Source organism: Octopus bimaculoides, chromosome 9 (genome assembly GCF_046866305.1).
Source record: "Octopus bimaculoides isolate indiv1 chromosome 9, ASM4686630v1, whole genome shotgun sequence".
Lineage (NCBI taxonomy): Eukaryota > Metazoa > Mollusca > Cephalopoda > Octopoda > Octopodidae > Octopus > Octopus bimaculoides.
In genome coordinates, this window is record NC_142936.1 from 83,348,892 (window position 1) to 83,373,158 (window position 24,267).

General features: G+C 35.3%; 1 protein-coding gene across 17 annotated transcripts in view; it reads right to left on the bottom strand.

The window, feature by feature from the left end:
- Positions 1-24,267, bottom strand: part of LOC106877701 (rho GTPase-activating protein 23) — a 372,660-nt gene that overhangs the window by 12,568 nt on the left and 335,825 nt on the right. For all 17 annotated transcript variants that reach the window (XM_089357939.1, XM_089357936.1, XM_052970828.2 and 14 more), the window contains 6 exons: positions 8,820-8,927; positions 7,385-7,520; positions 4,626-4,704; positions 3,558-3,683; positions 1,551-1,643; positions 78-275 (listed from right to left, as the gene is read on the bottom strand). In XM_089357939.1, the coding sequence (XP_089214065.1) occupies positions 78-275; positions 1,551-1,643; positions 3,558-3,683; positions 4,626-4,704; positions 7,385-7,520; positions 8,820-8,927 (740 nt within the window). The remainder of the gene's footprint in view (positions 1-77; positions 276-1,550; positions 1,644-3,557; positions 3,684-4,625; positions 4,705-7,384; positions 7,521-8,819; positions 8,928-24,267) is intronic.

Here is a 24,267-nt window from a genome sequence, read left to right on the forward strand (position 1 = left end):
ATATGATGTGTAACACAATGAAATCTGCGTATCCTTTGATACAAGGTAATGATTAACTTGAAAAGCTGTGTACTTACATAATCTATTTCACTATCACTAGAGGATCTGAGGGCCTGAATCCAGGACCACATTGTGTCATTGTCCTCAGCCTGAAAGAGAAACTCTGACGCATGATTGTTGGTGGTCAGACGAAATACATTCTTCTTCTTGGTGTAATCTGTGGCCACCTCCACTGAAGAAGACTTTATAGACACAGGCTGATCAAACTCAGAGATCTGCAGAAAAATAAAAAAGACACAGGATGATCAATATTTGAAAGCTTCAGCTGAAAATTAAATAGAAAATCACTTAATATTTAAAGAAATATTTTGATTGTCTTTGGGAGATTGAGTTCTAGAAAAATTTCATTGTTTCAAAGGATTACCAATAGATTAGCACATATAAAAGTTATTTACAGTCCTCAAGAGAATTATCTTCAATTGTTATCTCATATAATCTGTGACTATGGACTGGTCCCTTACTGTGAGTGAACATGATTCGGAAACAACCATGCAAAATTACATAAACAACATTGCATTTTCAAAGAGACAATATTTCTATGAATTAATGGCTAAAATTTGTTGTTCAGCAATGTTAGCTGGGCTGCCCTCTTATGTAAGTTGTAAATAAACTTTGAAATTTCGTTGATGTCATAAGAATTTCTATAAACTCCAAGAGAATATGAAATGATTCACTTTTGGAATGTTAGATCTTGAAGCAGTTAAGCTATAAATAATAGCATATAAGTGATGGGTTAAAAATCCCTATACATGCTATAATTTATAGCTTATTTCTTTCAAAATCCAACATTTCAAAAAAGAACCTTTGAAACATAAAATAACACACTCTGCTTTGAGATGTGTGGGGCAGTTTTTGATTTGCAGACACCTTAGCTGTAAGACAAGGAATACCTGTATGTATGCATGTACATACATATCTACATATGTATGTGTGTATGTGTGTGTGCGTGTGTGTGTGTGTCTGTGTGTGTATATAATATGTGTAGTCTCATAAGTTAACCGATTGGTTCTCTTCTCTATTTGAAGTTGATATTTGTAATATTAGTAATGATGGTTTTAATTTAAATTATAAGTTTAATTATGCTTTAACCATAAATATTAGGATACAATGAAAAGTTAGTTGATGTTTTACATAATGTCTACTTTGAATAATCTCTCTATTTTCTAATAAACAAAAATATTACACCCAAACTTATCTCTCGCTACATAGGGTGGGAGACTCTAGAAAGCTACCAGGTTTTCTTTACACCATACACCAAACAGAAACCAAGATGTAAAAGTCAATCGAAAGAGAATTATTCTTAGTCAAATACTTATTCTTTTGAATAAGAAACCATTATCTTTGATATGTAAGGAAAAAGCTTTAGCTTTAGAGACCAAACAGCTTAATGGCCTGGTGTGTCACAAATATTGTATTATAGAAATGAAGGACTTTGGTGGTGTTCTGTGAAATTAGTGATATGAGAGGTCAGAGATGAAAGAAAAACTCACAACTGAATTATTGTCCTTGCGTTTGTCAGTGAGATAGAGTTCTTGGCCTTTCAGCAGCACCAAACATGGTTTCCAGGAGCGATCACTAGACCTCTGTAGAGAGACAGAGAGAGATAAGTAGGTAGAGATAGATGTAGCTAGATAGAGAAGCAGATATAGATAGATAGATAGATAGATAGATGGATAGATAGATAGATGGATAGATAGATAGATAGAAACATATAGATAGATAAATAGTCAGACAGACAAATAAATAGATAGATATACATAGATACATATACATAAAAAGAGATAAATAGACACAGATAAACAAAGAGACAGAGATAGAAAGATAACATCCAGTACTATTGTTTTCTTAGTTATATATCATTATCGCACATGCACATGTAAATATAAACACACATAGACCCATATGTTGATTTAGAGGTAAAGATACACATATCCACACACACACAGTCTCCTCCACAAATATAAACACACATGTAACTAATCCTTTTTAACAGTTGGGTGCACACCCACATACATAAATACAAATAATAACACAAATATATGTGCACACGCAGCTAAGATAATAGCTTTATTTAGCAAGAAAGAAGACAGACAGCTACTGCCATCTGGGAAATACTCATTCTTGATATGCATAAAAAGAATAAGTAGGAACTCTACACTGTGTTCTCAGTGTGGGCAGAAAAGCTATAGGAGGGTCATGGGCAGACTGACAGAGAAGAGGGACTTTGTATGTAGCAGATACTGCATAGGAGTAATTAACAGTTAAAATAACATGGAATAAATTACTTTAACGACCCTGGGAGTCTAAATAGAAGATAATTTTTTTTACTTTGATGACTATCAACAATGAAAGTGAGCATTCCAAAATCATTGTGAGAACATCCTCATCATTATTATCATCATATAATTGTTTAACATTGGTTTTCCATGCTGGTATGGGTTGGATGACTTGACAGGAGTTGGCCAGCTGAGGAGCTGTCCAGACTCCAGTTGTCTGTTTTGGCATAGTTTCTACAGCTGGATGCCCTTCCTAACACCAACCACTTTGCAGAGAGTGCTGGGTGATTTTTTATGTGCCACTGGCATGGGTGCAATGACACAGCACCGGCATGAATGCATAAACATGTGGCACTGGCACAAGTGCATTTTATGTGTGGAAAAATTTCATGCAGCTGCTAACAAAAGGGATTCTTTGTATAATCGAAGAAAACTTTGGTTGTGGTGGATATGCAAAGGCTGACATGCTTTACTAAATATATTATGTTAATGTGCATGAATGGAAAAGGGCAGGTAATCTAAAAACACTTGCAACAATTATGTGCAGGTAAAGATGACTGACCCTGAACCTTTTGTATAAATTTGTCTGCTTTTTAGGATTACCTGACCCATGTTTGACTGCCATTTGTATGGAATCCTGCTCCCTTTTGTATTTGTGTGTTTTGTCCAGATCTACTCAATCAGAACTGAATAGGATATACACAACAATAAATCAACACCAGTTAAGTCAATATTTCTTGACTTGTTCAATGCAATAGCCAAATACCCTTCAACACATCCCATTATAGCCAGAAATACTGATCAATATTTCACTGGCACCACTGAATCAGTTGAGTTGATCCAAAAGTGTTTTAGCAAGATATGCAGATAAGAAAAGAGTTTATGCTTAGAATTCTTTAACACCACTCTCATTATGGTTGATGTTGGTTGGGATGTCTATAAATGTCTGGTTAATGTTACATTTGTTGTGTTTCAGTCCTGTACGTCCCTATCAGACAGTCATGACCTGCCTTCCAACATTTCATGCAACTACTCTCCAATGTTGACCGACTGCTAATAACTTCACAAGCTCAGGGCACCAACTTATAATACTTCAACAGCCACTCACATAACATGATCACACAGTCACATCACATGACAACATGTCACTACATCACATGACCACACAACACCAATCATCTCTCTTGTATTAAAAAAAAAAGTGACAGAGTCTCAACTGACCTTTCCATCAATGATGGCATTCTTGCAGGATAAACATCCTTCTTTCTTTGCTTCTTTCGGTGGACTAGATGATTGCGGTGGGGTGAAGTCACTTCTGCTTGGTTCTTCTGCTATTGAGGAATTAGTCTAAGAAAAAAAGGGAAAAAAAACCCCGTTCAGATTACTTTTAATTCAGCCACAGAATACAGTTTTAATGATATCACATTAACTCCTCTTTTAATGAGGGTTAAAAGGAAAAGTGAAGGAGACAGATGCAAGGATAGAGATGAAGGAGAGAACCAAAACAATTGCTGCAGTTATATCTTTGCTGAGCAGTGTTTAAATGAAGGGTACTCAGTAAAAACAAAACCTGAGAATGGCTTAAAAGTCACCAGTATATCTTGTTAATAGACAATCACACTGAATGTTCACTAGTCATCAGTTACTAAGAGCATGACTTTAGAAAATAGAGCATGAATAAAGGAAGTTTTCTAACAAATAGATAGATGAGTGAAGCCTGAGTGAAGGCTATCTCTTAAGAAGGCAGATTATTAGAGACTTAGTGTAGTCTGACAATAGTTTGAATGAAGTTTGCTTTTTGAGTGCAGGCACGATTATGTGACTATGGTTTTGGGCCTGATTGTGTAGCCTCACATAAACCAAGGTCTAGTGAGTGAAATTTGTGAGGCAAAAACTGTGTAGAAGCCTATCATAAGGGCCATTCCCACTTGGGGGTCTTAAATTTAATCCCTTGCTTAGTTTAATACCACTACACTGGCTCCTGATTGCCTTCAGTGGAGTCCAGTCTATTGCAAACACTTGGGTCAGCCTGAGGGTAATGCCCTTTCTTCCCTTACTCCTACCAGTCATGGAAGCACAGAAAAGGGTCGTGGGTGCACTCCTTCCTCCTCTGATTAAACCACAAAAATGATTTCAATCCTGGATAGCAATTCACATTTCTCTCTATTTTAGATAGGAGTGGGGGAAAACAGATATTTCTGCTTTAATTACTTCACCTAAAATTAATGAGTAATTAATTAGTATGATCACATCGTTGTTTACAATGAAGATGGCACAAACAACACTTACTTTTTCCTCAATTAGAATGGAAGACTTTAATTTCTTGGACTGAACTGTTTGTGAGGAACTGTCATAAATAGGTAAGGATCTGCAAAAGACAAAAGTAAAAACTTTAAACAAGGAATATAGTAACTTTCATGATAAATATTAACATGATTGAGGCATAGGTCTGTGATTAAGAAATTCATTTTGTAACCATGTGGCTCTGGGGTTCATTTAATTCTGTGGTACCTGAGGTGCCTTCTATCATGGCCTTCAGGAAAATCTAAAAACTGGAAATCTGTTTTTATATATATATCTATAAATTTAGTAAATGGAGTAAAACGCATATGTTAACTGAATACTTTTATTACCAACATATGTTTCGAAGATTACAAATTATACCTTCCATAGGAATAGGTGATGTTGATAAGAATGTAATCTTCTCTTCAGGAAAATGCATGGGAACCAGCTTAAACGTAAGACATTTTAACCGAATATAAGAACTGTATTTGGAGAAGGTTGTTACGTAATTTATTTGAAAATTATATATATATATATATATATATACTAGCAGAAATACCCGGCTTTGCCCGGGTTAAAGAGAATAATGAAATCTAAAAACGCCGTCTAGACTACGCAACCCTCAACTGTTAGTAGCTACGATACCATATTTCTACATTAATAACTCTCCAATCCATGCCAGCATGGAACATAGACATTAAGTGGAATGCCAGTCTCTCATCTAGGAGGGCCTTGAAATCAATGTTACCAACTGGGGACTATGTGTGTCGTAGTGATAATAAAAAGACCCAAAGGAGGTCTGCAACGAAATAATTTTACTCAACACTTTGCAAGTGAATCAGTGGAGGCAAAGATGCGTCTCATTTACTTGACAATTTATGCACCACATTGCAGAAATCACAATGAAAGTATATCTGAAAGGGTAGTCTTACACTGTTGTACCGTTGAATTACAAATAATGCTCATCTGTTATGTTCGGGTTAAAATTTCATCAACGTCAAAAATATATGAATTTTCATGGGAGTTATGGCCGTTATACATAGAATATATTTTCCAAATTTCATAAAGATCCGTTCAGTACTTTTGACGTAGTTTTGGATAAGAAAACAAATGACTAATGTGTGTGTTTGTGTGTGATGGGTGTATATATGTATAGATATCTGTATGCATGTATATATATGTATATATGTGTACATATTACATGTACATCTATATATATATATATATACATCTACACATGTGTATACATATACATGTATGCATATAGATCTATATATATATACATATATATATGCATATACGTGTACATATACATGTATATGTATACATATACATCTCTTTCTGTCTCTTTCTCTTTCTCTGAAAGTATCTGTCATTACAGTATCGAAATGTGATTGTTTCAGTTAGTGGAATAACGTGTACATATACATCTATATGTATACATATACATCTCTCTCTCTCACTCTTTCTCTCTTTCTCTCTCTCTCTGAAAGTATCTGTCATTACAGTATCGAAATGTGATTGTTTCAGTTAGTAGAATAGTTTCATTTTTAAAGTGAAAGTATTTGACATGAGTGTTTTTGTTTCACTTTTGACACGTAATACTTAAATAGTGGAGGAGATATTATGTTGCTGTGGGCATCTGTAAAATTTGAATGAAATTGGTTGCGTAGTTCTCAAGTTTTAGGGATTCACACAGACAGACAGACAGACAGACAGACACACATTCTCATTTTTATATATATAGATATATATATATATATGAGAAGTAAATGGATGTAATAACAAAGGGAAACTTGTGGTTTTCACTGGTATGCCTTTAATTTAATTAGATAATTGTTATCTAATTAAATTAAAGGCATATCAGTGAAAACCATAAGTTTCCCATTGTTATTACATCCATTTTCTTCTCCTACATAACCTAAACTAGGGTCTACCAACCAAACCACCTGCTACCGTACAACTTTACAAAAGACTGTACCTACCCAGGTAATAACCAGGAGTGACTTTGGATTTAATTATCCCTTAGAGGTATTAAACCCCTCTAACTGATACCTACACTATATATATATATATATATATATATATATATATATATATGTCCGCCACTATCCTCTATGGAACAAATTTAATTTGTGTCCGTGGGAAGAGCTATTTTAACAATGCGTCCTGTCCTAACTCTTCAAAACGCCAGTGTTATAATGGTGACAGCTGATGAAGAATATGTTCTCTATGTGGCCTGTGTGTTTTTTGTATCTTGTTTATCATTTTGTCCATGTTTTTTTTGCAACGTCATGTACCCAGATATGCATCTATATATACATGTAGATGAAGGTATGTACATACATGTACATATATATGCATATACTCATATATCATTTGTACACACACACACACACACACACACACACACACACACACACACACACACACACACACACATATATATAAAGAGTTTTACTGAGTCATATCCTTTTATATCAAACATATTTTCTACAATAAATGCCAGACTGAAAAATGCAATTAAAGAATACACACATAAGGCTATCTAGATAAGATATATGGAGGTATATCAGTGTATAAATGTGTAGTAAGGTGCTGCACTATTGTGCAGTACAGTGTGCCATAGTATATATATATATAGTGTTAATGTGCCATTGTATATATAGTGTGCCAGAGTATGTATGATGTGTCAATGTGACATAAGGCACACTGCTGTGTAATGAAGGGCATCACTGACATGATATTGGGTAGCAGATACTTACAGTTTATCTGGAGTGATGGAATTGAATTTGTTGATGGACTGCAACGGTGTGTTGAGATCTGAACGTTCTTTAGCGGTGGCCATAAGATAGGAGGTACGTCTCTGTAACTTGACAGCATCTTGTTCCGGGGACAAATCTGCAGAATCATAAAACAGTTTATTGACTTTTTTGGAGGGGTAAAAGTTAATGATTGATTGCTAGGGGTAAAGATTGAGCAAGTGATTAGTTAATGATTAATGATTAGTGGAACAAAGGTTATTAATTTCTAGAATCTTCTAGTTAAATAGCATAAGTAATTATCTGATACTTGTGTCCAAAACAGACATTAGTTAGGAGGGGACAGTGCCCTTTGCCTCCGCTGGCTGGTGAGACTAATGTCAGGTGACATTTACCACGAAAGGCATCGAGTAAATTTTGGACATACAGGAACTAAGGTTTTGGCTCTGAATTCTACATTTATGTTGAGAAACATGTCATCATTGAACTCCTAGCGATGTACCATGTTATAGGTGTTAAACTCCTGGTCAAGTGCTATATTATTAGCAGTGAAGTATGGATTAAGAACAATGCTACCAGGTCAGAGTACTAGGTTAGAGATGGTGAGTATTAGGTATGAACACCACAACTTCTACTTCTCAAAGTCAATGGATACTTCCAATTATAGTATGAAATATGATACTTTTATAAATTAGAAAGCATTTAGCAGATCAATATTAATGTAGAGCATTGTTTAGTCACAAGATATCTCTAATAACAGAGGCCTATGATCGTGCCATATGAGGATGAAAGGTAAAGTTGGCCTCAGCATAATTTGAACCAGGGACGTGCCATCTAGGTGGGTAAGATAGGCAGTGCTTACCTTGGATAAAATAGATTGATAGCAACATTTTCCTTTCATGGCAAAATATGCACCTAATTCAATAAAGTTATGAAGGTTACTCTGATTACTATGCATAATTCACCCCAGCTTTTCAATCTCAGTATTTAAGCCACGCATAGTAATTATGTAGTACACAAGCTGTGTAAACTCCTCCAACACAGTTTTCTTTATATGCTATAAAAGCAAAAGTAAATCTGCCTTCAACTCAGTCACATGCCTGTGTTTTGCTTATTTATTTTTGTGTTTTACTCACCAACTTCCTACCCTGAGTAATCACTGATGGCACGCGCCTGATTTGAACTCAGAATTTAAATACCGAAACAGCCACTTTCTTCAGCAGAGTTCTTCTGACTCTGCCAATCGACCACCATTGCAACAACAACAACAACAACAACAACAATAATAATAATAATAATAATAATAATAATAATAATCCTTACTTGCTTTAAGCTTGAAATTATGTGGGTGGGAGTTAGTTGATTACATTGACCCTAATGCTTAAGGAGAGAGAGAGAAAGAGAGAGGGGGGGAAAGAGAGATAAAGAGGATTCTAACCTTCAGTCTTCTTACGTAGAGTGACTTGGTCTGACTCAAAGGTGCTATGTGAGAAGAAACTCTCTTTGTTTTCTGCACAACTGGACATGTTGAGCAAAGTGCTGTCAGCTGCAATATAAATAACATTAATGATGATAACAATAGTAACAATGACAGTAATGGTGAAATTTACTTAGCAATTCAATGGTTATTAACATAAGTTGTATATAAAAATTCCAGTACTACAACAGTAGTAGTAGCAGTTATAATAATAATAATAATAATAATAATAATAATCCTTTCTGCTATAGACACAAAGCCTGAAATTTGGGAGGAGGGGGTTAAGACAATTACATTGACCCCAGTATTCAACTGGTACTTAATTTATTGACCCTGGAAAGATGAAAGGCAAAGTTGACCTCGGTGGAATTTGAACTCAGAACATAGTGATGGGCGAAATACTGCTAAGCATTTTGTTCAGTGTGCTAACGATTCAGCCAGCTTGCTGCCTTAATAATAATAATAATAATAATAATAATAATAATAATAATGGAAGATACTTGGCAAGAAATGGAAACTGAAAGAAGAAGAAAAATATAATAATCCTTTCTTCTGTAGGAACAAAGCCTGAAATTTGAGGGGAGTGGGACTACTTGATTACATTGGCCCCCAGTGCTCAGCTGGTACTTAAAAGACTTTGAAAGGATGAAAGGCAAAGTTGACTCTGGTGAAATTTGAACTCAGAATGTGAAGACAGACAAAAACACCAATAAGTATTTTGTTTGGTGTACTAAAGATTCTACCAGCCTGTCACCTTAATAATAATAATAATAATAATAATAATAATATCATAATTATATCATGAAATTTAATTTCGCAGTTAAAGGGATAAGGTAACAGAATTTTCAAAGAAATAAACTATAAAAACATTTTAAAAGAAAATCTTTCAAGCAGTTCAAAAATCTAAAATACATCAAAGTTAAAACTAAAAATCTGAACAACCAAAGTAACTTAACTCTTTAGCATTTAAACCAGTAATATCCAGTCAAAACTAGCTAAATACAGTCTCTTACAACAACCCTACAATGTCATACTAAAAGTAAACAACCGTTTAATCTAAATCTCAAAACTACAAGATAATGCACGATTAAATCAAAACAATGTGAATAAATAAGCATTACATTTGACAGAGTAGTTTGAATGTTAAAGGGTCAACAAATGACGATTGTAAAAGAAAGAAACTCAATGAGATACATAACCTTTCCTTTTTGAGATTAAAGAATTGCTTTGAATAAGCGAAACATTACATGAAACGAAATAAAAATTGTGTTGTAAAATATGCAAAAATGTATCCTTTTGAAAATGAATTGAAGAATCACTGTATCTATATAGAATACAAGGTTAAAAGCCACTCGATAGGGCAGCTTTTAAGCTAGCTCCTGTGGAGGGTTCTTCATTGGGCCTTGGGCTCAACAATGACACTTCATGCATTGAGTACATATTAAGTTTTATTAAGCTTGACCAATATTTTTCAAGCATGGAACAATTTTCATCAAAACAATGATATAATTTGCTGACTTGGAACTTATTGCAAAACTGTACGATAAATAACATTTTTTTGTCTTCCCATTTGTGGGGTCACTACAATTTTTTTTTATCTAATCTCTTTCTTTCTCTCTCTCTCTCTCTCTCTCTTTCTGTTGATTGTTTTCAACCATCACCATCACCAGTACTACCAACATCGCCACCACAATTGCCATACACACACCATTCAGACTTCTGAAGCCACTACTATCAATACTTTTGACTTCGCCGCCTTCCCTTTCACCACCATCACCAATGTCTTTCATATCACTTACTATCACTGTCATCCCTGACTGCCTTGGCCACCACCACCACCAACCACCACCACCCCACCACCACCACCATCATCACCGTCGCCTCTGCCTCTATCACAACTACAGCTCATACTATTACTATCACCCCGTTACCATCACAACCGTCAATCTGCTACCACCCTCACCATCTCTATGTCTACTGTTACTCTCACCCCAACATGAGGAATAGTAGAAGTGTCATTGGATAGTGAGCGGGGGGGGGGGGAGCAAAGTGTGATACACTGACACAGAAATTCGTTTTGACATTTATTATTATAGAAGGGTCAAATACAAAATCCAATGGCAAAATTGTCTAACATCTTGTTCTTAGAAGCAGAACTGTTTCTACTAGAACTTTCTTAACGCTGATATGATCATTTTCATCCCAGAAAATAATCAAATTAATATCTGTGGAATTGGACATTTTTCGGTGCTTTATATTATAACTTACACTTAATTTGAGTCAGAGTCAGTAAAACATGTACTGACTCTGACACCCAATAATTGCTTCCAGTTCTACAGCCATGTGTGTGTGTAACAGAGTGGACAAATATTTGTCTTAAAGTTTACAAGTTGTGTATGTATGTGAGCATGTATAAATGCATGTGTGTGTATACTAATATGTGGAGGCGTGTGTGCACTAATATGAGCATGTGTGTGTGTGTGTGTGTGTGTGTGTGTGTGTACAAATGTGTGCTCGTGTGTGTGTGTGTGTGTGTGTGTGTGGTTTCTGAGGAAACAAGATAAACCTCTCTTACATACAAAATTACTTTTAACAAATAAAAACCAGTTCAATATTTTATGTTTCCATGTCAGTACAACTTGAACAAGGATCACCTGGTCTGTCCCTGTCTCCACAATAACGATGACAGAAAAACAAAAAACAAAACAAGCAAAGCTAAGGTGTATGCAGGACCAACTTACCACAGAACATGTGTAAAATACCTGAGGGATGCCACACCATTATGACTGAAGCTGTTGTTGAAGTGTTGAAGGGTGAATGTAATGTGAAGTATCAGCACTGCACACATTGAGGTAGTGGTGGTGTTAATAGCTAGCACAAGAAATCAATTCAACTACGAACATCCAGGATGTGGTTTGCAAGTGGGACAGGAATTTAAGGAAAAACTGGGTCAAATAACAAAGTCCGGATATAATACAGATGTTAGCAGATTTGTTTCAACAAGACATTTATATTTTGATCACATACACAGATGTATACACACATACACAGACATAGATTCTCATGTGCACACAGACTCACGTACACACAAACAGAAAAACATGTGTGGGTAGAGAGACAGAGCTGATCCTGATATACAAAAGATGGAATGGTCACAAAATTTCAGTCCCAGATTTGCTGGATCAGGATTAACCCGAGACTAAACAACAACACACAAACAAAAACAGTTTGTGAAATTATACTAGTTTTAAATCATATTTGATATTCAATTTTACTTAAACAGATTGTTAATTATACATGGGAGTACATATGATTATATATATATATATATATATATATATATATATATATATATATATATATATATATATATGAAGACAAAAATAAAACTGGTTCTCTAAGTTATTGACTTTGTGCCATGATAGAAATCAAATAAACATTTACTGCTAATCTTCACATGATTTTGAAATAAAAAGAAATAAAACTGCTGTTTGCTTTGTGAATCATTCCCATATGATAATAAATTTATGAATAACAAGTTTTTCAAGACAACCAAATCAAACATTAATAAGAATTATCTAAAGCTTTAAATTGTACTTTTCAAAATGTGTGGTGTACCCAAATATTTCTTGTGCACTGTTTCAGAACCACTGACACAGACAGACCTACTTCTAACATGGGTCCTGTATGTGACCTCCTGGGAAATATAGTAACCCTTTCAGATATTTGTTTGAAGGGGGTCACATTTATAAAATTATGCCTGTCATAAATATATGCAACTTGGTGTTTGCAACAGTAGAGAATAAAAATTTATATATGTAGTCACATACATAGACATAATGATGTGCACAGGTAGACACACACACACAGATAAATGCAGTCACGTACAGTCATACTGTTTTTAGGAGCTATTTTTAGCAAGAGATGTAAAATAGGAATTGCTGAGAAAGAAAGTTAAGTCAGGGAGTGATTCAAACCTAAATTTAGAATTTAAAGACGTCCTGTTTGAGTTTTTATGACAATGAAATTATTATTTATTCCAAGTAGACTTGTAAGTAGGGAGAAATAATTAGGTAAAGAAAGTCTCTGCTGTTCCTGTCTTTCCTAATATGTCTTTCCAATGTAAACGGAGTAAAATGAAACTGTTTATGAGTAATGAAATTTCTCAATTATACAGACTAAAGAAAGATGACTATTAGTTAATTATCAATTATGTCTAACATTAGACTGTGATAACAAATTAGTGAAGGACATAATTAATTCAACTGATCCTAGCATTTTATGTGTGGTAGGAGGTTTGCTTCCCAACCTCATGGCTCTGGGTTCAGCCCAACTGCATGGCACCTTGAGGAAGTGTCTGCTACTATAGCCTCAGGCTGACCAACACCTTGTGAGTGAATTGGTAGACAGAAACTGAAAGAAGTCCATTGTATATATGCTTGTGTGTATGTGTGTTCATCTGCCATTTGACAATTGGTTTGGTGCGTTTACATTGCCATAGCTTAGTGGTCTGACAAAGGAATACTGCGGCTGATACATTTGACTTAAAATTCAAAGCAGAGCCCCAACATGGCTGCAGTCTAATGACTGAAACAAGTAAAAGAAAAATAAATGATAAAGTTAAAAGCTTTGTCCCTATTACTCTACAAGTATCGACTCAGGATGCCCCAATCACCAATTTTTGTCAAATCTATTCATTTCCTGTCATCCTGTTTCTTTTGGAGTCTTCTATAATAGACCGTCAGTTTTTTTTTTTTTTTAATTTATATGTTACCACTCAACTCCTGGATTTATAAATTTTATAAATGATTTTATAAATTTGTCAATGCCATTTAGTTTTGTTTTGTTATGAGATCCATTTCATTGGTTTCCATGGTCTTCCCACAGAATTTCCAAACTTCTAGTCTTCTAGTTTACCTTTTGCTTCTCAGGAAGCAAAAAGGTAAATCTAACTCTGGTGATGTTTCAACTCAGAATGCAGAGAAAAGTAGCTAAATACTGACATTCCATCATTTCTAAGATGGCAGTAATGATATTAAATTGTGTAAATGAGAATGTAATGTCAAAGCAGAATCACAGCAATTGTAAACATTTATTTAAATAGCAAAAATATTTGTGTCATTAACAAATCTGCATAGCAATCAAAGCATGTGGCTCTGAAGATAATGGCTCTAGACACTGCCTACTGCAACACTAGGAATATTGGATTATGAAACAGATTCTGGACTCCAGAAACTGTAAAAACTACAAAGTGCAAAATTTGGAAAATCCTTTGAAATGCTATATAATGAGTGTATATCTTAAGAAGAGATAGTCATAGGGGATTATTAAGTGTTAGGGAGAAGCTTTCAATAATGCAGTTTTCAATGTTACACATCTCGTTAGCATGCTGGGAAAAATACTGAGCAGCATTTCTTTCATCTTTACATTCTTAGTTCAAATTCCTCCAAGTTTGACTTCACTTTCATACTCTTGGGGTTGATGAAATAAGTACCAGTTGAGCAATGGGGTCATTGTTATCGACTTACCCCATCACATGAAATTGCTGATCTCGTGCCAAAATTTGAAATCAATATTACATACCTCCTATGAACTGAATTCTCCATATGTAAAACTAAAAAAGATTGACTTGGCTGACTAAATCCAGACAAAATGGTACAGTAAAGACATATTTGTGATCCAGGACTAAAACAAAAGACATATCAAGTATTGCCTATGTTATATTTGAAAGAAACAATACATATATATTAACCAGGATGTCCTATATTACTCTCATGAAAATGTACTTGGAGACACTATGATGTAACGAAAGTGCTCTACATACACCTACACATCAAATTTTAACTGTTGCAAGAAAAAAAAAAACTCTAGGGTACTTAACTAAAACCTCCAACTGTCCCAGAAAACAACAATAAAAAAATACTTGTACCTGACTGTTACTTTATAAAATTGACCTAGCAGGATTTGAACTCAAAATGCAAATGGAAGGAGATGCCATGAGTCATTTTGATACAGTGCTCTACTGATTCTATCAATTATCACCATCTTCAACAATGAGGCTTTTTTTTTTTTTTTTTATAGAAAAGACACAAAGCCGGTGATTTGGTAGAGTAACATTTGATGATATCTATGGTAGTACTTGATTCCTGACATTAAATATCAAAGTAGACTTATCATGTTGGTATGCAAGCTAATAAACTAATGCTGGCTGGGTTCATGCAGTCAGTAAAAGTCTTAAGGAGTACAATAGCCAACTGTGCGAATGTAGATGGCCCTTGCTTGTCTGACTGTTTGGAAACACAAGGCAAAGTGACTACACACACATACACACACGTGTGTATGAGTGCGCTGTTTTAGTGATAGACATACACTCACATATCTTCTATTTTTTCATTTGCCTCAGTTTTATATAGCAATCTCTTTTTTTGTTGAGGAATGTCATGTTTGAAACTATTTGCTGTTGAGATATGCTAAAGTTTATTGAGGCAAACATGATTTGCAGAAAATACCAAAATAACAATTCTATTTCTTTTTTTTTGTTTGTTTTTGGTAGATATTTACCATCATTACTGGAATAACCATGAAATTTAATTTCACAGTGAAAGGGTTGAAACAACTATGCAGAGGTGGCCATATTAGCAGAGTTGATCACATTTAAACATCTCTTAATAAGGAATATAGTTGCAGATGAAACGAAATTACAGAAGTTGTGGAATATCTGAGATATAATAGTGAAAGTATGGAGGTACCAAAGGCAGTAGCATTTCATCTGTCTTAACATTCTGAATTCAAACACGGCTGAGGTTAAGTCTCATGCTTTTGGGGTTGATAAAAGAAGCACCAGTTGAGCACCGGGGTAGATGTAATTGACAAGGCTTCTCCCCTAAATTTCCAGTCTTGGACTAATATTTGAAACCACCACCCTCATCATCATCATTGTTATCATCATCAACATCATCATCCAGCTTATTCCCAAATAAATGATGTATGCTTTTGATTAAACCAGCCAAAGAGAGCAGAGCCTTTATGTAGTCTTGACGTCTACAAGAAATAGCTACCAAATCTTCCTTAAATCACATTTTGCCAACTTAAAAAGAAAAAATTTCACAGTGGATACATGTCTGAATACATGGTCCCAGCTGGAATACCCTTGAGTAAAGGTCAGATGGATCAGAATTAACCTGTAACTAAGCAACAGCAACTATAGCCACAGCTATACTAAACAAAAGCCAATGAAGCAGCCTCTACATGGTCATTCATCCTGCTAGAAACAGCAACCAAATCTTACCATTTTTTAAAAAAGAAACAACACTTAACATAATTGTAGATGTACAAAAAGGCAAGATGGTTACAGTTGGAATGTCTATGATTATAGGTTTACTAGATGAAGATTGAACTGGTGTTAAACTGTTGTATATAGTGATATCAACTACCCTGGGTCTAACGGTGGTAGAGAAAGACATCCTATGAATATATATACACATTGCTTATCTGTTCACCTTTCAATCTCATCTCCTTGACATCATAGGAGAAGGTGGGGGGAGTTGATTCACTGCCCCCGCTCCACAGGAATGGTGCAAACAAGTAAACTGATAAGTTCAAACAAGTGGTTTGTTATGTAATGTAGAAATATTTCTACACACACACACACATGCATATTGTGTGTGTGTGTGTGTGTGTGTGTGTCCCTACATACATACAGAAATATATACACAAAGATATACACCACACCAAGAGACATAAGACACAAACTTGTACAGTTGTATATATATACAGATATCCATAGTAAGACACACATAAATACACACACACACACACACACACACACACACACACACACACAAATACACATATACATACACACTGTAAGAAAAAATATTATGTCTTTCGAGAGAGAGAAAGATGTTAATAATTAATGACAGACACTAGCTGAGAGATAGGGAGAGAAAGAGAAAGAAGAGGGAGGGAGGGAAAAAGAGGGAAAGATGGAGGGAGGGAGAAGGAGGGAGGGGAGAGAGAGAGAGACATGCAAGGTATAATAATAGAGAGAATGTTAAATGGTGTGAATGTTCAATCCCAGATGATGTAACTTGGGTAAAATGAAGGCTGTGATGTGGGATGGGGAAGGGGGGGGGAGGTAGAGTTATTTACTCACATCCCACCCCTCCCCATTCCCCATTTTTGCCGTACTACACACAACAACAACGGCGACTATTACCACCATCAGATAACAGTGGGAGGAGGAGGAGGAGGAGAGTGCGGAATAGTTAGGACTTTAATGCCCATATTTGTACACGGCACCTAGAATAGGGAGGCAGTGGGAAGATTGAATGCAAGCACAGAGTACAATTGAACTATTTAACTGAAAGTGGTGGGTAGATGCAGGGGTGGGAGAGGGTGGTGAGATGCAGGGTGTTTTTGCTAGTTGAACTATGAACACACACACACACATGTATGTATATATATATATATATATATATATATATAAACTAGCAGGAAAAATGCGGGTGCATGAGTGATAATATTCTTAACTGAACCTGAAAAAGTACATAAGAAATGGAAGCTTAAAAATATTGCAGGTTGGAATTTGCATTTAAATAATATGCCTTCTGGGTAGATTTTGGGTGAAGAAAAAAAAAGTAGAGAAAAGATTGAAGTGGGGTATGCACTTATGGAATATGTTGATCATGTGGTTAAATTTGAATGACCAGTTTCCCTACCCCAATATCCCATCTCACATGCATGTTTATTTAAGATCAAACCCAGTGGTTTATACAAAGTCAAATGAAGATAAATGCTGGGCATTCTTGGGGAACAGAGATTAACCTATTACCTACCAGTGATCTCATATGAGATCACTTAAAAATTACAAATTTCGTAATTATCTGTCAATATTTACACATATCTAACCTTTTTGCTATATCTACTAGGTATATTTCTCTGATATTCAAATGAGGTTTGCTAATTTTTCACCCAATATCTTGTTTATTTCTATTTAAAATGTTATTTTGATCATTCCAGCATGTTTCTAAGGCTGTTTTATGCTAAAAATCAAAGTTTCATAAAAAAATTCCAGTTAATAGAATTATAGGAGGTAATGGGTTAATTGGTCAACTTTTATAGAAGACATGAGTGTTAAGGATGGTAGACTTTCAGGGTGTCAAGTATCCAAGTGTGTTGGATTTCCAGAGTTTCATAAGCATAAATCCTGAATTTTTGGCTCTAGAGGAGATGAATTTTCTTTTTAAGGTGAAGACCAGTAGCCCTCACAAAAACCACAAGACAATTTGTTGTTTCAGATCTGACAAGATACTATGTTCTACTTAATTCTCACTAAGTCAAGTAGAAGTGCATCTTAGTTGCTCTTCGTACCTCAATGAGTTCATATTTCTGAATACCTAACTGTTAGCTCAGCCAAAGTCGGAAAAACATAAGAGGAAAGTAGCCGAACATCTTAAAATTTTTAAAAACAGAATTCATCTTCATTATATGAGTGTTTGAACTCCACTCCCATCATCCACTATATTTAATTTTTATAAGGAGTAGATACAAAAAAAGTTGCATACAAAATTGTTTTCATAGGGGAAATTAGAATCTAAAGAGGAGATACTTTTATATTTGAATGGAACAAAATGCTACACCAACTTCAGCCGCTATATTTTTAAGTATCCACTTCTTCGCCTGAATTTTACCAGTTTCAGTTAAAAATATAATCACCCTTTTCCCTGCCAGTCCACTCTTTTTACAACCAAAAGTTAACTGCTATTGAGACAAAACTTAAAACAGTATAAAAGATACAAAAAAAACAAAACAAAACAAAAAAAAACTGAATGCAGGTGGTGAGTATCTTTTTAAACCCTTGCCTAGTCCCAGTTTCCAGTGGGGACAATCATCAACAATGTCTTCTTGCCTTCAATGTTCATGTAAAGAGACTTCAAGTCCCGTTGCAGATATTTTTGAAATAAATATGACAGGGCCTGTCCTGGTGTTTTCTTGGAGGATATTTCACCATTCAGCAGACCATTTCCCATCTGACATGCTGTGTACATAGACCAGACAGTGGAGACATCGTTGCTGTGGTAGGACAAGGAGGTCAGGTATCTGTGGACCAGCTAAGAGCTTCTAGTTGGTGGTTAAACCAGAACACACAATGTTCAAAATTAATCTCAGCTAGTGTAAGTGGAAGACATTGAGGCACTCTGGTCTGGAGTAGACGCTCTACAGCTCACTGCCATAAGTGTGCTGCACTTCTCTAAATTGTTTCAGGCAACCAAAATGTCAAATAAATATTCTTACTGAGGTAGAAAATGTCCTTGAAGTTACTCCATTCCTCTTTCCCATACTGCTTCTAAGTAGTATGATAGCTTTAAACTTGTCTTTACAGGATATAAAATGTTGAAGCCCTCAGTATAAGTTGAAATCTAGAATTGTAGTGTTGAAGCACAATGTTTTCCAGAGAGATTAAAATTATGAAGTACCAGGTCCTGAGTACAGAGGACTGGATGTATATTAGTTTTTATAAATATAGACAAGTGTTAGGAGAGTTTGTACACCTGATGATTGTGCGACAGTATCACATACCTTCATAGCACACTCTCAAAAATTGTTTCCATCAATGATGAAATCAATAGCAGAATTATTATGGTGAGCATATAAGTGAAGAAGGACTTTAGCACCAAATCGAGTTGAAGGTTTACAGAGTTGTCCTGCCAACTTTGCTGTTTGTTCATGAGGCGTGAGCTGTTTACAGCAGTTATGCCAAGAAATTCAACAAATTCTACCTGAAATGTCTGTGTAAAATGCTGTATATTATTAATTGGCAGGACATGGTCCTAGATACTGAGATCTTCAATCATACAATGTTATCTAGCATCTATACTCTCCTATGCAGAGACCAGGTGCACTGATCTGGTTACGTTGCCAAAATGAACAACAAACAACTTCTGAAATATTTCTTGCATGGCATTTTGGTAGAGGAGACCCTTCCAGTCAGTGGAGAGTGCAACCATTACTAGGGTATTTTCAAGTCAAACTCCCCTACTCAAAGCTGTCTTAGCAGTATTAAAGGCCTCTAGGTAAATCAATGCATTGGATCCTGAAATTGGCCCAAAATCAGTGAGGACCTTGGACAACTGCCTACGCCTTAAGACAGCATGGGCACACTGGACACACCAAAAGAAAGATTTAAGCAATAATCCAGAGTCAGGGCAATGTTACTGGTGGGAGATCAGCCTGGTTTAGTCTGATAAGGGAAGGGGCCATACAATTGGAGCTGACAGGCTGAATAGAAGAGGAAGTTAACCTTCTCATTGGCAAAAAAAGGACTGGTTAACCATTCCTGTATACACCTATGAGTGATATTGTGGTCATCATCCATATAGATATACAAACAAGGTGTGTGTGTGTGTGTGTGTGTGTGTGTGTGTGTGTGTGTGTGTGTGTATATATACATATACACACACATACGTATATGGTGTGTGTGTGTGTACTTTTAACACTTTAGATCGATCTACCAATGACCACAGCTTCTGATTCTATGAAACAAAACTTACTTTAAAATGTTATTTAAACTTTCCGTTATAATTTTATCTGAAGAACCTTTGTGTCATATTCCAAAAACCAATTTTGTAAATCCTTTAGTCAATTTCTTTCTAATCTTTGAAATTAATTGGAGCACTTAGGCTGTGTATTATATTAAAGATGTGGTCAAAAATAAGGACCATGTATTGTCTTTTGGCTCCAGGATTTTAAGGAGGAGCATGAGATGAGTATCAGATTAGAGCCACTCTGCTATCTCAGGGGCCTGTTAAGAGGGCAGTTGTGTGTATGCCTATGTGTATGTTTGTATGTGCATGCACGTATGTATGTGTGTGAGTTTGCATGGACATTTTTGTAAGATGTGTGTCCAAGTATGTGGTGCCTATACAGAAGTATGTGTATCTTTGCAGCTGTTTCTGCCATAAAGTTCCTCAGAGAAACTTTTAAACTAAGGAAAAAGTTAATTGAAATGGTTTTCTTGGTATTACTTTCAGAAATGAAATATTTGAAGTCTTTTGAAATACGAGAATAGAGTTGCTCTGTACGCGTATCTTTGTTAGCAGTGTAATACCTACCTCATCATAATGACTAACAGCTAATTAATGAACAGTATTCTTCAAACAGCAGGACATCAGATATTTTTTAGCTGTTATCTTGCAACTCTCGCATCAAATTTCAAAACATCATGCAATGTATAGCGTAGACTTTCTTTTACTTAGAAAGATAACACAGATTATTTGCAGAGGAAAGGAACGAGATTGTGTAACAAGCATGCCATTCTTAAGGCCATTTGTACTGTATACATAATGGACTGATGTCAGTCAACCAGAGGATCTTCATTGATGCATCATTACTCCAGATGTGACCATCTTTTAATGTGCCATATGTTGACATCATATATCCAAGGCTATTTTATCTGGTATAGTAATCTATTTTTAAGATAGTAGAGTTAAATTGTAACCCTTCAACATTCCGATTTACTCTGTCAAATGTAAAGCTTATTTATTCACAATGTTTTGAATTAATTATGCATTATCTCATAGCTTCAAGATTTCAATGATGTGATTGTTTAATCTTAGAATGACATTGTAGGATAGGTGGGAAAAGCTGGATCTAGTCAGTTTGAACATAAAACAGGTTGAATATTTTGGCCAGATATGGCCGGTTTAAAAGCTAAAGGGTTAAGGAAATAACACTTATTTCTAGCAGGCTGAGCCAGAGGCTGAAAAATATAAAGGCTCTGTTACATTTCACCCTATGAATGTCTGTGTATACACTTCAACCTACAGAGAAAAACTGCATGTCAGAGTGTGCAATATGGTTATTAGTTCAACAATAGCAGGGTATAACTAGAACAATAAGCCAGGGATTACACCTAGTTGTTTCGTTAATTATGTGTAAACCATGGGTCTGATTGATCAGATCTGAACTGGGCCTACAACATCAACTAGCTTGCAGACTCATTTGCATGGATCATACCACTGGTTTTATAGCATTTACCAATAAACCAATTTCCTGTAGTAGGTAGGAAGAGTCCTATTTTAAGAGTTCAGCAAATTTCACTCAGGCTATGGTAGAAGACAATTGCTCAAGGTGGCTTGGCTCTAGTGTTTAGAAACAGAATCTCATGTTTAGACAAAGCATGGTGTTTATACAGATTATTATTTAGGTATTGTGTTTAAGCAGCAGACTAAAATTAGAATCCTATTAAACAACAAACTGTGAATTTCATTATTATTATTATTATTATGGATTTACTTTTCTATGTTGGCATGGACTGGATAGATGTTTCTTAGTGTTTTAATGACTGGATACCCTTCCTATCACCAATCCTTTTAGATGCCTCTTACAATATGTAGGGATATGATGCATCTGTTATAAAACACTGGGATGTTTGTAATTACAATGTTAATTCTCTTTACATTTAAATATAAATGAACTTCAGGACTGAGACATTTTGCCAAGGGACATTTAGAGAACTAACAAATCAGGCAATAGGCTGACCCTTGTATGATGGCCAATAAGATATTATAACTTTACTGAGGCTAGAAATTGCTATTTATAGCCAGGTCATCCATGATAAGTAGATCTTCCAGCCATGGCTATTCAGTCTGTCAGAAAGTGTTGTGTCCAATGTGTTCGTCCTTTTTTTTTAACATAGTAGGGTGTGACTTGAAGAAGATTGTGTCATGTTGACCATATCCGTCATTGGTTCATGTTGTTACAAGATGTATGTCAGATGGTAAGTTCTGACATGCAATTTACACTTTAGCACACATGTACATACAGACATATAAATGGACATACACAAAGATACAGACATACGTAGATGTACACATTCATACAGACAAAGGCACATACACAAACATACAGACACACCCACATGCACTGACATATTCATAGATACATACACTTACTAAGATACTCAGACACATACACATAGACACACACAAACACATATGCAAAGACACATAACTCATACACATACACAGTGAGAAATGTCAATAATTAATTTGTTAATGTTATTTAATGACTAATTTGTTTTTATATGTGATGATTAATTTTATGTACATCTCATGCAGCACATCATTCCTTACCACCCACTAGCTACCCAGGTATACATATATACTTGGGTGTGTCTTAGAGCAACACAATACCCACTTCTATCCTAGAATTTATCATTTCAAACATCTACAGATCTTCAGTGAAATAACAAACAATTCATCGTCTTCAACAGATTCATGTTTAGAAGCTTACAAAACTTCACACAAGCTTTTAAAATGCTAATCCCGTTTTGGGTGGTAGTGGATAAGAATGGTAATGTTTTGAGGAAGGAATTACAGACAAGATTGTCCCTGGCTTTTGATAATCTGAGTGATGGTTTTCCTTGTCTGGAGGAGCTGAGACAGAATGGCAATATTTGGTGGTGTGGTAAGGGAAGGTTAAATTTTTGTAATTTGATACAGTTTAAGAAACACAAAAAAAAAAAAAAAAAATCAACTTCAAAAGTTTTACTTGTTAATTTTGAAAGAAAAGAATACAATAGTTTTAAAAAGGAAGGAAAATGGAAGCAGGATTTAAGAAAAACAAAATTGTTGAAGTTAAAAACATTAATAATCCTGTGAAGGAAGATTTTGAGTGAGAGAGAGAGAGAGAGACAGACAAACAGACAGAGATAGTTTGGTAGTATCGAAGACAGCTGAAACAGGAACATAGATAGAAGAAGAGTAAATATAATATTCTGTATAAATAAAACAGAGAAGTTGCCTGGTTACATAGAATGCTTAAAGGTTTACAGCAGGATTTATCTACGTATTCTCCAGAGATGTGTGTTACCTTCTACAGGTATGTGTGTGTGTGCATGTGTTACCCTTCAACAAATGTGCAAATTTACCAATCTACAGATGTGTGTGATATTCTACAGACGTGTGTGATACCATTCTACAGATACGTGTGTTACCATCCTACAGACATGTTACCATTCTACAGGCATGTGTGATACCATTCTACGGACGGGTGCATTACCATTCTACAGACGTGTGTTACCATTCAACAAACGTGTGTTACCATTCAACAGACGTGTGTGTTACCATCCTACAGATGTGTGTGTTACCATTCTACAGATGTGTGTGTTACCATTCTACAGATGTGTGTGTTACCATTCTACAGATGTGTGTGTTACCATTCTACAGATGTGTGTGTTACCATTCTACAGACGTGCGTGATACCACCCTACAGATGTGTTACCATTCTACAGATGTGTCATTCTACAGACGTGTGTTATCATTCTACAGACGTGTTATCATTCTACAGACGTGTGTGATACCATCCTACAGATGTGTGTGATACCATCCTACAGATGTGTTACCAT